The sequence below is a fragment of the Aedes aegypti genome, chromosome 3 (genome assembly GCF_002204515.2).
Source record: "Aedes aegypti strain LVP_AGWG chromosome 3, AaegL5.0 Primary Assembly, whole genome shotgun sequence".
Lineage (NCBI taxonomy): Eukaryota > Metazoa > Arthropoda > Insecta > Diptera > Culicidae > Aedes > Aedes aegypti.
The window spans coordinates 409,074,527-409,086,614 of record NC_035109.1 but is presented as its reverse complement, the minus strand read 5'-3'; the positions used below and the strand labels follow the sequence as shown (position 1 = coordinate 409,086,614).

General features: G+C 35.1%; 1 protein-coding gene across 1 annotated transcript; it reads right to left on the bottom strand.

Moving 5' to 3' along the window:
• Window positions 1-3,455: 3,455 nt before the first annotated feature.
• Window positions 3,456-12,058, bottom strand: LOC5573213 (hemoglobin-2). The gene is made up of 5 exons (XM_001654393.2): window positions 11,986-12,058; window positions 4,578-4,699; window positions 4,346-4,467; window positions 4,182-4,288; window positions 3,456-3,744 (listed from the first exon to the last, which is right to left on the bottom strand). Exons 2-5 carry the CDS (start codon window positions 4,691-4,693, stop codon window positions 3,634-3,636), a joined length of 456 nt encoding a protein of 151 aa, XP_001654443.1. The 5' UTR covers window positions 4,694-4,699; window positions 11,986-12,058; the 3' UTR covers window positions 3,456-3,633.
• Between the last annotated feature and the right edge of the window lie 30 nt (window positions 12,059-12,088).

Sequence of the window (12,088 nt, the reverse complement as noted above, 5' to 3'; positions counted from 1 at the left end):
CATACATGCAGCTGTTACATTAAAATTGTAGCCCAAAATAAATAGGGTGATTTTGTACATATTTCAAGTTCAAGCTGCGATGCACTTTGAATTGCAATGGTCTTACTCACTGGCGTCATATGCATCAATCAACCCATATTTCCGTTACACCGTACAAGATAGAGCGCAAACAGATTTCTATTCAAATCAGGTGTATCATCAGAATGTGGTACAATCCTGTTTGTTTGCATATGCATCATTCAAAACCACCCGATATATAGCCAGTCTAGATTGCCAGTTTATCAGTGTCCGAGGCGAAATTCCTTTGCGTTATAAATGATACAGATTTGGCTCAACCGTGTTGATGAATAACATTGTTCAAGATCACCAAGAAGCACTTTCCGTTTGCTCGAGCTCATTGTGCCTAGGGTTTATCAGACAGTATATATTTTAACCAAACCAGTAGTAAAGATAACAATGGAATGCGAATGGCTAACATTCCAGACTAGGTCGTCCTCGGTGTGATGGCTATAGTGAACAATCTGGTTGATAGCGTAATTTGTCTTTTCATTAGTATGGGAGATATCTAAAATGAGATATCAATTTCTTTGTTCCAGCGTTTGTATTTCATAATCATAAAAGCTGAATTGTTAAGGACCGTTGCAAAAGGATGCTCTACGAATATTTTCTAAAAGTAATAATTTGATTTTTTGTAAGAATCTCATTATAATCATCTGCTTCTAATATTATTTTAGGGCTCTCAAATTATTCATGACACATATTTTTCTTCCTTTTCTGCTTCCTTCATATAACTCTGGGACAGAGGCCGCTTCCCGGCTTAGTGTTCTGAAAGTGTATAGTATGGAAGGCACAATGATACTTTGTATCTACTGGAATCTATACAATGTCTAAGTAAAGCAAGAAGATTTTAGTTCATCGTTTACCAAGCATCCTCTAGGGAATCGCGAGGAAATTTCAAACTTTGCATAATTCACAAACGTTTTTAGTGTTTCTTCGAAACATTCATTTGTCGAACAGCACCACATTTTTTATGTTTTTGGAAATTAAAACATGAATTCCCAATTGTTTTTGTTCTTCATTTTTTTTTAATTTTGCTATAAGCTTTCACTTATTTCACTGCCGTCGACAATCGCCATGTGTAAAGCAATTTCATCATAAGTAGTTTGATTTTTTCGTCCATAAGTAGTTCAATGTTCATTCAAAACTTCATTTACTTTCTACCCTCGGTAGCTCTTCAAGCTGTATTGATTTTCGATTGTCGTTGAGTCGTTGAATATTGAGTAATATGATGTTGAAGCGAGTATCGGTTCATATTAAAATCGAGTGATGGAACAGATATTCTTTAGAAATCTGTTTGAGGGGACCATCATAATATACAAGTTGTTTTGTTTTAAGTATAGTTCTATTAGTCGATATCGACATATGAAACATCCACTCTTGACAGTTTGACTGTATACGCTTTTTAATTATTTCTTTTCCTGTTGGTTTAAAATTCAACCATAATTTGGAATATCTCAGCTAATATTGAAATTTAGGTGTGCAATTCCTCTTTTTAACATTTTTCTCCAGATTTCAAATGTTTTTTCGTCTTCTTGGCATTCCGTCCTTACTGGGACAGTCTATGTCCAGGGAATTTAAGGAAATTTATTTAACGCAAAGATTCTGAACCGACCGGGAATCGAACCCAGAAACCTTCAGCATGTTGCCGCGGACTCCAACCACTCGGCTAAGGAAGGTTTCATTCGAATTGCAAATACTACCATTAATAAAATTAGATCTGTGAGAAGAGTGTGAGTAGTGTGATGTCTAATTTTGATGAGATTTGTCGCGTTCAATTACTTAAATGTATTGTATAACAAAAAAAAACATTTATAGATAGGTTGGAGTAAAATGTCCCAAAATGTCCCACGAACGCAGCCACCATTGTACCACCTTATATAAGGATAACGGAAGTGCTGCTAGTCGTCACCAGAGCGGCGCTAAACTACACGAATGGGTGGTTATAGGGGTGGCCATGATGAGGCGGGTAAGATCAAGTGAGAGAGAGGAATAAAAGTATACACAAGACCAGGAAATACAGGGAGTCTTTTTACTTGAGCCAATTGGCTTGTTTAGGGGTATCCTGTTTTTTACATATTCTGATTCTACGTTAACAACTGAGCCAGAATCCAAAGTTTCATAATTTTTCGTGCCCTGGAACTATTTTTAAAACACGTTTGAATTTAGAATTGAAATCGCGTTAGAATCACCCCTCGGCAAATTTTACTTCGGTACGAGCTGTCATTATGCAAATGGAAATGTCATTGAGTCAACGGAATGAAATCTTTTTTAATCATTTACTATATCAAAATTAAGATATTAAAGCGCAATAAAATCGTGTTACACTTAGAAAAATGTGCTCTTTCGATCAAGCTACAAAAAACTGTGAATTTTTCATCACTAAACAACCCAATTGTAAGTGTTTGCTTTCGTGGAGTGTTACGAGCGTAGCGCCGACCCTGAAGCTTGGAGACGGGGGTCTTATCTATAGACTGGGAGTAACACGGCCTTCAAGTTACAAGTGGTTTAATTGAAATAGATCTTCCAACAAAGCTTGGCAATAAAGACTTTTTAAATTGCTCATTTGAGGGGGTCATAGATCCTCAAATAGTTTAAAGGACTAACACTATTTTAAAATTCCATAAGCATTGTCCATCATATTCATTATTATTGCTAAGTAGTATCAAACATGAATAGAGGGCGACTCTACTGCTTTGTTCCTAATGAGGACCAATTCCCCTCGATTGGGTGATATTGGATAAATTTTTCACACCTTTATAGAATAATAAATAAAATAAACGAATTTACAATAGTGTTTCAACGTTTTCAAATGCATTACTCATGATGGTATTCACACACTGGAAAGAATATTTGAAATCAAATGGATAAAGGAATCGCACAGACAACTCGATACACCGACACCGGTACAAAAGCTTCATAAACTTCTTTGATTCGTAAACTTTAGCACATAAGAACTGGTTTATGTAATCTGTAGGCACCTAAATCAACATACAAGCTGACAAAGTTCTACCCGAGCAACACACATGTTATATTGAGGCAGAATAACTCCTATATGACCAGATCTGGTAATATACGAGTTATTTTGCCTCAATTATAACATGTGTGCTACTAGGGTATGCAAGTTGACTGTAGTCGATATATTATGCATTTTCTGCATCAAATATATCAAAAACTTGACGTACTAGGATATTTTGAATACGGAAATGAATTCAGCAAGCGTAAATTAAGCGAATAGACCTAGGGACAGATAATTGCAATACTGTGCTAGCCAACTACACTGCAAAATTGTGATGAATAATGAGAACCTAGCCTTGAATTTAAGTTGATGTGAGATAATTACATATTGATCTGGTTTTTCTTTCACCATCATATACCTACCAACCCATATGACTTTCTTTTTTGTTGTATTCACTAATAAACTCGTTACAGATCTGTGATACAATTCAACAATTGTACTCCTCCGATAGCTCGTCATGATCGCACACGGCAAACGGGTTGACCTATGCCGCGTTTTTGTACTAGTCTACAACGCTACTCATATGTAAGAGCTACCGCGTTTCACTTGAAATAGAATCAATCAAATGCGTTCGCAACGCTATCCAGCAGGGCTGTAAATGCATCTTCCAATTCATCAGAATGGCCCAGAGTTTGCAAACAGTAGTCCTTGATTATAGCACAAACGATCTGAAATAAATGTGAGATTTGAATGATTAATGATCATTTTTTTTTTTGCGTTCTAACTGGAACAGGGCTAAAGCCTATTCTTATGACCTAGTCTACAGCTATAAATGATTTACGTCGGTATTCAGGAAAACAGTAGTGAAGTTTATAAAACGCTCAACTTGGGCATATTGTAACTGTTTTTCTCCTATAAGTGATTGAAACGATCTTACAGACACTAAATGTGCTCAATTTCATTAAAACAAACTTGACATTTTAGAAGCAAATGCTAAAAACTATGCTCTAAATTTCAATTTATAATGGAACAAAAACTACATCAAATTACAATCGTGTGTAAATTTCAATCCGATTGAATTTTTGAGCTTGTGAGCTTCAGCTTCAAAACAATAATGTGGACTTCTAAATATATTGAAAAAAATAGTTTATAATGTGTAACCTACCGCAACATCCGGTTTGGAGACGCCATGTCTCTTGTGGTTAATCACCATTTTCGAAAGGCTGCTTTTGTACATTATGGGATGGTCCAGCCCGTAGTCAATGATTGCTCCTGTGATAGCGAAATTCACTTATACGAAAAGAAACAGAGAAAACGACCGACACTTACCGAAAAAGTTCATAACGTTCAAGGCATGGGCGTGCAGGGATCTGTTATCCTTCAACTCTTTCGCTTCGTAATCCATCGAAAAGTCGAAATACCCTAAATATTCAGGATTCTTTTCGAAGAATCTGAAAATGAAAATCTCAGTTAGATTTAATACATTGAGAAAAGTAGGAATCGTCATATCACATTTGTGGGACTATGTACATAAAAATAACGAATGAATTTAAATACTCACTTTAAAAATATGTTCGTTCCATGAGTAACAACATCTGGTTTTACCAGTTTCCAAGCATCAACCAGAACATGTCTTTGATCCGGAGTTATGCCTGTGCTGAGGTCAGTATCAGCCATTTTCACCTTAAATGCATCAGTGTTAGATCAATAATATCAGCTTTTTAGAATGGAACAAAACTTTGTTGATTTTATGTCACATATTGTAGATGTTGCAATAGTTAGCTCTGTGTTCGCAACTATAACTGTGTTATAAAACAGATTAGGAGAACAGAAAACAACTACGGTGTTGTTTGAGCTATACCATGTTTGGTTAAAAACTTGTTTAAGGTGAAGATGAATCGAAGCCATTCATCAAATTTTCAAGAGCACAAATCTGGAGAACCAAATATGCGTTCAAGCTGAAAGCTTAATCGATTGATCAGTAGCTGGTGGTGACCAATCGATTAAGCTTTCAGCTCAAACGGGTGTTTGGTTCTCCAGATTTGTGCTCTTGAAAATTTGAGGTTTGGCTTCGATGCATCTTCACCTTAACTCTCTAATATCTGTATTGAATTATCTATATTGAGTTGTTTGGTAATTAAATCAGCAGTTTTTGAGGGTCTGCGGAAACTGTTGGAATTTGAATTCAAAACTTGTAATCTTTGAGTTATTAGATCACACAAGTAGCTCGATAACATAGTTGATAAATCACTCGTCTAGCATACAATCCAAACAACCAAAATGTACGTATAACGATATCACCTGGTGGCTTTGTATGTGCAAAATTTCACTTATAAGATGTCGCGAAAAGGACTTCTACGTACAAAAATGGAGGCGATATACGTGCATATAGTATGTGATGAATAATAGCATACAATGCGAGTGTAAAAATTTTCTTCCGAGCTAACCTGTGATCTTATGCGACTTAACTTATGACAACAAATGTTGATTTGACAGCTGCTACGGATTGATTCGATTTACTTTGTACGAATGTACGGGACGAAACAAAATGTACAAAATAACTCAGAAAAAAGCGTTTTATGCGAGGAAACTCATCAATCTGACGATTTTATTCACCGTGTTTTGCGGATTCGATGTAATTTGTATGAATAATCGAGATATTACGTGAACTTTTAAGCGACTTCTGGTTGTCTGGAAAGAGTTCTGTGTTCGAATCTCATCTGAGCACGCGGATTTTTATTTCATAATTTATCCATCTTTACCACGCGTAATGAGTAAAATAATTCTCTAATATGATTTTTCTTAGATTTAAAAATAATTTTACGCAATCCGAAATCGATCTAAGTTTGTTTTTGGCAATAATTTATTTTTATTCTTAAATTATCGTTTTTAATTTTAATTGTTATATTTTTTGTAATTTTAACTACTAACGAGTAAGATTCATTATACATTGTATTGCTTAAATCGTGCTCACCTAATAACAAAATCTTTTGAAAATGTTGTTGTCATTAGCTGATTGAGGAAGAATAAAGAATACCGACCGAATACACTAACCTCAACAATTACAAAGCCCAAACTACAAAAAATGAACCTTTTCTTGAGGACAATACTCTATTATTTTCAAGCATTCTGTAAAGTTTTATTACAATCAGTCATCACAATCTCGTCATTGTCTGTTACTTCAGCCAAGTATATGCACTTTTTGAATATGCAACTTGAATTATAGATTTGTCCATGTAAGAACCTAAATATATGGATTTATTTTTGAACAACCTTAAATGAACAGTAGATAGATTTTGTTGTTTCTAATTGATTTATTTTTAAACCAACTCGGGTTTTCACTTTTAGAACATTAATATCCGGATTACCAAAACGACGCAAGTAAGATTTTCAACTTTCGCCATCTAACCGTTGCTTCCCCGCTCCGTTGTATAACGAGACAAAGTGATTTAATATCGAATTAAAACCAAACACTACTTGAGTTGATTTTAGAATGGTACAGAAACATCCTAAGTAATCGAATAAAATGACTTACCATTTTGTCTTAAATGTGGGAAATAAAAAAAACTACATACAGTCATCCCTCCCTTACTCGATATTGAAGGGACCGTCGAGTTAGGGAGGTATCGAGTTACAGAACACAAAACCAGTGCAACTGCGATCCAAGGGACCATCGAGTTAGCCATGAAAACCAACTTTTACTATGGTTCTCTAACTCAATACCGAGATGCGGAATATCGAGTAAGGGAGAATTAACTGTAGTTTTTGAAAGCGAGCTGATTGGATACAAAATTTAAGCGATGAACATGAAAAAAAATGATTCACTTAAAAAAAAAAGTTAAAAAACCAGGTTGTAATTGTTTTTGATTATTTTTTTCAAAACCGTATGAAAATAACATACTTCAGTTTGAAAAAGTTCATCAGATCAAATGAAAGCTAAAGTTTTTGACTTTTCAAGAAAAATATAAAATTTCACAAAAAATGTTTTTTTTACATGAAAAAAAAATCAAAAATTTCCGTTTTGTGTTTTGAAGGACTTGCGACCAAAAAGTCTATTGCTGTTATGATTTTTTCTTGAAAGTTCAGAAAATTTTACGTTCACTGTCAGTTTGCTTAGGATAATACAGCTCCATGTAGCAAGTTTTACATACGTAAGAAGTTTTGTCATTGAGCTTATTTTTTTAATTACGGCATGGTCTTGTAAGCTATGATTTATAGCTCTTACAAAGTCCCGTTTGAACCACAATTCACACTTGCCATACTATATTTCATTATGTAGAATGTTCAACTTAACACTTTTGCTTTGTAAATGATATTTCCTTCAACAACTTCAAAACTATATGTTATCTTAAACCATACCTATATCATGTATCGCAACTTACCTATTACAAGGTATAGTGCCGTCTATATAGCTGAACCATTACATTCTTAAATGATTGAACTAAATATATAAAAAAAAGCTGCATGAGGTACCAGGTATTGAGTAAAAAACCTTTAATGTTGGGTGTCTGATTGCGGGATACCTGATTTTTAAATTTCAAAAAAATATGGCTCCATCTCATTACCCCGAACGCCATTACCCCGAACGCCACTACCCCGAATAGTATGAGATACAGTTCTTGTTTTGCGTGCAAAAATGCGTCTCTAATGAAGGCTGGTAATTAATGGCACGTAAAATTCGTCGGTAAAATGTTCATCATATATTGTCCCTTCTTTTATATGTCAGCTATTCTTTCGAAATATCTTGATGGCAACTATATTCTTCTCATTCCTTCTGAGACAGTGCCTGTTTATCAGCTCAGTGGGCACCTTCGCAATTCAAGGGTTCATTCACAAATTTCATTTCGCCAACAATTGCCATTTTTAACACCTACTTTTTTTTTTGTATGAAAATTTTACATATTGTGAATGGGCTGTAAAATTTTGAAGACAACCACCCACAAACTTTTTTGCTCCCTTCAGCGTTACGAAATTTGTGAATGGGCTTTAATAAAATAAGCCTTTTCTTGACTGAAAGGAAATCGAATCCATAACCCTCAATATGGTGTTGCTTAACAGATGCGTAATCACCGGTATTTGGACTTGTTGGTGGTGTTCATATTTCAATTTTGTTTTTGAACAAATATTTTTCTTTCTTATGAATATAGGTTTTATCATAGCATCACGTTGTTACAGTGATCATTCACGTCATAGCTGCAAACATTTCACCAGAAATTTGCCCTTCTTTTTTAAATAGGCTGTTCTTTCACGTTTTTGTTGGATAAGCTAGTCACTAATATTTCCATATAGAACAGCTTTTTTTAAAGGAATATGTCTTGAAGGCATTCACTAAAGTGATTCCAGCTATAATTCTAATCGGAAATTTTCCCTTTCATTTATCTTCTTGTATTAAAACAGACAGGTCTCTTATGGATTTACTCACCACTTTTCTGCCATCATCATTTCTTCATTATCTTGAATCAAAAAACATTTTTTTTGTGGTTATCTCACAGAAATTCAAATTAATGATCCCACAAATCAACAAAAGTTCTTACTGTAGCGTCAATCAGAGGCCGCCAATTTTTCTAACATGTACAAGTGTACAAGTGCGATACCGGAACGGTCGTCTATTAGGTTGGTTTTTAGGTGGGTTCCAAAGAACAACACTTGCAGCGATTATCTCAGGGTGAACTTCCATTACCATCATTTACGAAACGAAATCTTTAGAAAAATCTTAATCTTAATGCCCGACACCTATAAAAATGAGTAAAGGAAGTGGCTACCGACGTCCAATAAGTGACTTTACTACATCCTAATTTTGTACATATTATAGCTATCCTTCTCATAATAAATTCACCCTTCTTTTCGAAATAGGCTGTTCTTCAGAGCATTGCAATGTGGCTGTGTGAATCTTCCCAAAATTAGAGGACAAAACTTAGTGTGTAAAATTTATTTGCTGAACAACTAGCTGCTTTTTTATCTTCTAATATTTGAAAAATACATTTTTGATTATTATCTTTATTATTATCTTTATTATCGAGATTTTTAGCCTGTGGCTGGTTCCATCATTGTGTCTACATTTTTGAGCCAAACTCGTGAAATACTCAAAAGGAATCGTACAATTATCTCCCCACTCTCTAACTAGAATATGTCTCAAAATGTTATCCATTCGGGGTAATGGCGTTCGGGATAGTGACCCATTCGGGGTAGTGGCGTTCGGGGTAATGACCCATTCGGGGTAATGGCTTTCGGGGTAATGGCGTTCGGGGTAGTGGCATTCGGGGTAGTGGCGTTCGGGGTAGTGTCGTAGAATCAAAAATATATCTCAAATACTAAAGAACATACATCGCTGAAAATTTGAGGGTACACGAAGTTTCTAGAAAAAATGAAAACAGTAATACCCTTTTTAGTCCCACAACCGAAAAAAAACAAAAAACTTAAAAAGCCTAAAAAACTAGAGCTTTTTATATTTGTGTAATTTTTTTTCCAAAGTTAAATTTTTTTTTCTGAAAATTTGAAATCTTAAGCTTTCATTCCATAAAAAAATATCGGTTGAGCTGTTCAAAAGTTATGATTTTATAAAAATTAAAAATCTAATGCGCTGAGACCTACAGTGTGTGTCAATAAAAAATGACTGATTTTTTTTTTATTTTCAAAAAAATATATCTCAAGAACTAAAAAACATAAATCGCAGAAAATTTGACAGTATACGAAAAAATTTCTGAACTTTCAAGAAAAATGAGCAACAGTCCCTATGGTCCCAAGGACCGGAAAAAAAAATTTTAAATTTCATATATTTTTGAAAAGTCAAAATCTTTAGTTTTCTTTTTGTCCAAAAAAATTGAAAATCGGTCAAGCGGTTCAATAGTTATGATTTAAAAAAAAGGGGCCCAGATAGCCGTAGCGGTAAACGCGCAGCTATTCAGCAAGACCATGCTGAGGGTCGTGGGTTCGAATCCCACCGGTCGAGGATCTTTTCGGGTTGGAAATTTTCTCGACTTCCCAGGGCATAGAGTATCATCGTACCTGCCACACGATATACGCATGCAAAAATGGTCATTGGCATAGTAAGCTCTCAGTTAATAACTGTGGAAGTGCTCATAAGAACACTAAGCTGAGAAGCAGGCTCTGTCCCAGTGGGGACGTAACGCCAGAGAAGAAGAAGAAGAAGATTTAAAAAAAATTAAAAAATTTGGCGAAGTCGCAATTTTTCTGGTCATTCTATTTCGGAAATGGTCACCCCAATAAAAAAAATAAAAAAAACACGTATATCCTTATTTCGGATAAGGAACAAAATAGCAAATTTTCACGGAATTCGGTGACCCACTAGATCGGTTTATACAGCCATTCAAAGATAGTAATCATCCAATAGTAATTTTAACCACAGAATTTTTCTCCGTGTAACAATCGGAAAAATCGAAACAAATAACGGTTTGAAGTATATTAGACCCACATTTATTATCCACAGAAATACTTCATTCACGTTAGCTGAACATAAAAATGAAGTTCACTATTGATTTTTTTATATCCACTTACCCCACGGTACAGTGAATATTTGGCGTCATGGTTGGGAAAAATTCTGAAATTCACTCTACAGTAGCCAAGCAAAGCCAATCACAGTTAGCGAAACCAGTGAAACTCACGTCCTTCACTGCTGTACACGCAAAAAAATTGTGCGGTAAAAACTACCATTTTAGGGGGTTAACTTAAGCGCTCGCACCTGCAATTTTCAGCAGACCAGAAATGCGCTTGATTTTACCATGTCTGTAGTTGGAATCAGATTGTTGTAAATTATTCCTGTCAAATGTACCAGTAATGTGGTGGGGTGTACCGTAAACATAGTAAATTGGTCTGAATTTCCATGGTAGTTTTAAGAATGGGCGTAGTCAGCTTAAATAGTTATTTTTACCACAGAATTTTTTCCCGTGTAGGCAGAGCCTTGAAAATTGCAAAACACCCGTTGCTAAGGGCAACCCAAAATTACTGTAGAAAAATGTTCTATTTCCCGCTGCATTTCCCGCATTCAGAGCCTTCAATGGCACTAACGTTTTAGAAAATTCATGCACCCAACAGAGGCTACTTGATGAGATTCACGTTTTTGAACTACTGTACTGGGAAGAGCCACGTGATTTTCGCGAAATTCAAGCCTACTACTATTACCATTCCCAGCACTGTTGGCGTGAAACAACCACTGGGGAAAAACTTGCTCTGAAAGCTCCATAATTCACTTTGACATGATAATCTCAGCAGAATCATCTTAAAGATTGCGACAAGAAGCATTTACATAATGTGACCAAATAGATATTCATACGAATGATAATTGCGATTTTTTAAGGTTAAGGTTTAATCACCTTTTTTCCAGCAACATCGGTTCGTTTCGCATCTTGGCAATGTTTTTTGTCTTAAAATTTCCAATAGGGTCAATTGATGTATGTATAGAGGTCAATTGGTGACCTCTGGCAATTTTTATTTCTTGAAGTAAATTTTTGCTTATAAATTTCGAACGGTCGGCGCCACATAAAACTGTCACCAATCGAGCTGAAATGATGCACATTTGTTATGGGACCAAAATAAATCCAAGAAATTAAACAATTCGTTTTCCTCGCTAGTGCTCGTTCTTCATGTAACACTGTATCTTCTGCCCTGTTTAATGTTTGAACTTTACTGCCACCTGGTCCCAGACTGACCAAACACCATATTTTCAGAACTGATTGAACACGTTTTCACGACAATGGAGTAGATCGCAATCTGTTCGTCTGTTTCATCCGTGATTCTGTTCAATCCAATTTGTTCTAAGAATTGCGCCAGTTCGTTCGTAATTTTATCTACACTACTTTCAAATATAGCGCAGTTATCAGTGCGAACAGATAAACTCAACCAAAACAGTTGAATAAATAATGTAATGCACTTCAATCGCATTGTTTTACACAGTTATATTTTTTTTTTCAATTCACTTCACAAGTCTTTAAACCCTCAAATATTGTTCTTACTTGCAGACTGTTCAGAGGTTGAAAAATTTAGCTCGATTACAAATACACAACTGATGTTTTACCGGAAAGGTTAATCCTTTTATACTTTCGAAGGAGAAAAATT

Bases quoted from the DNA above. Each gene is read 5' to 3' on its own strand.
- LOC5573213 (XM_001654393.2), bottom strand. From the start codon at position 4,693: ATGGCTGATACTGACCTCAGCACAGGCATAACTCCGGATCAAAGACAT. The intron at 4,468-4,577 runs GTGAGTATTTAA...TTTCATTTTCAG, and splicing joins GGAACGAACATATTTTTAAA to ATTCTTCGAAAAGAATCCTG. The intron at 3,745-4,181 runs GTAGGTTACACA...CATTTATTTCAG, and splicing joins TCTCCAAACCGGATGTTGCG to ATCGTTTGTGCTATAATCAA.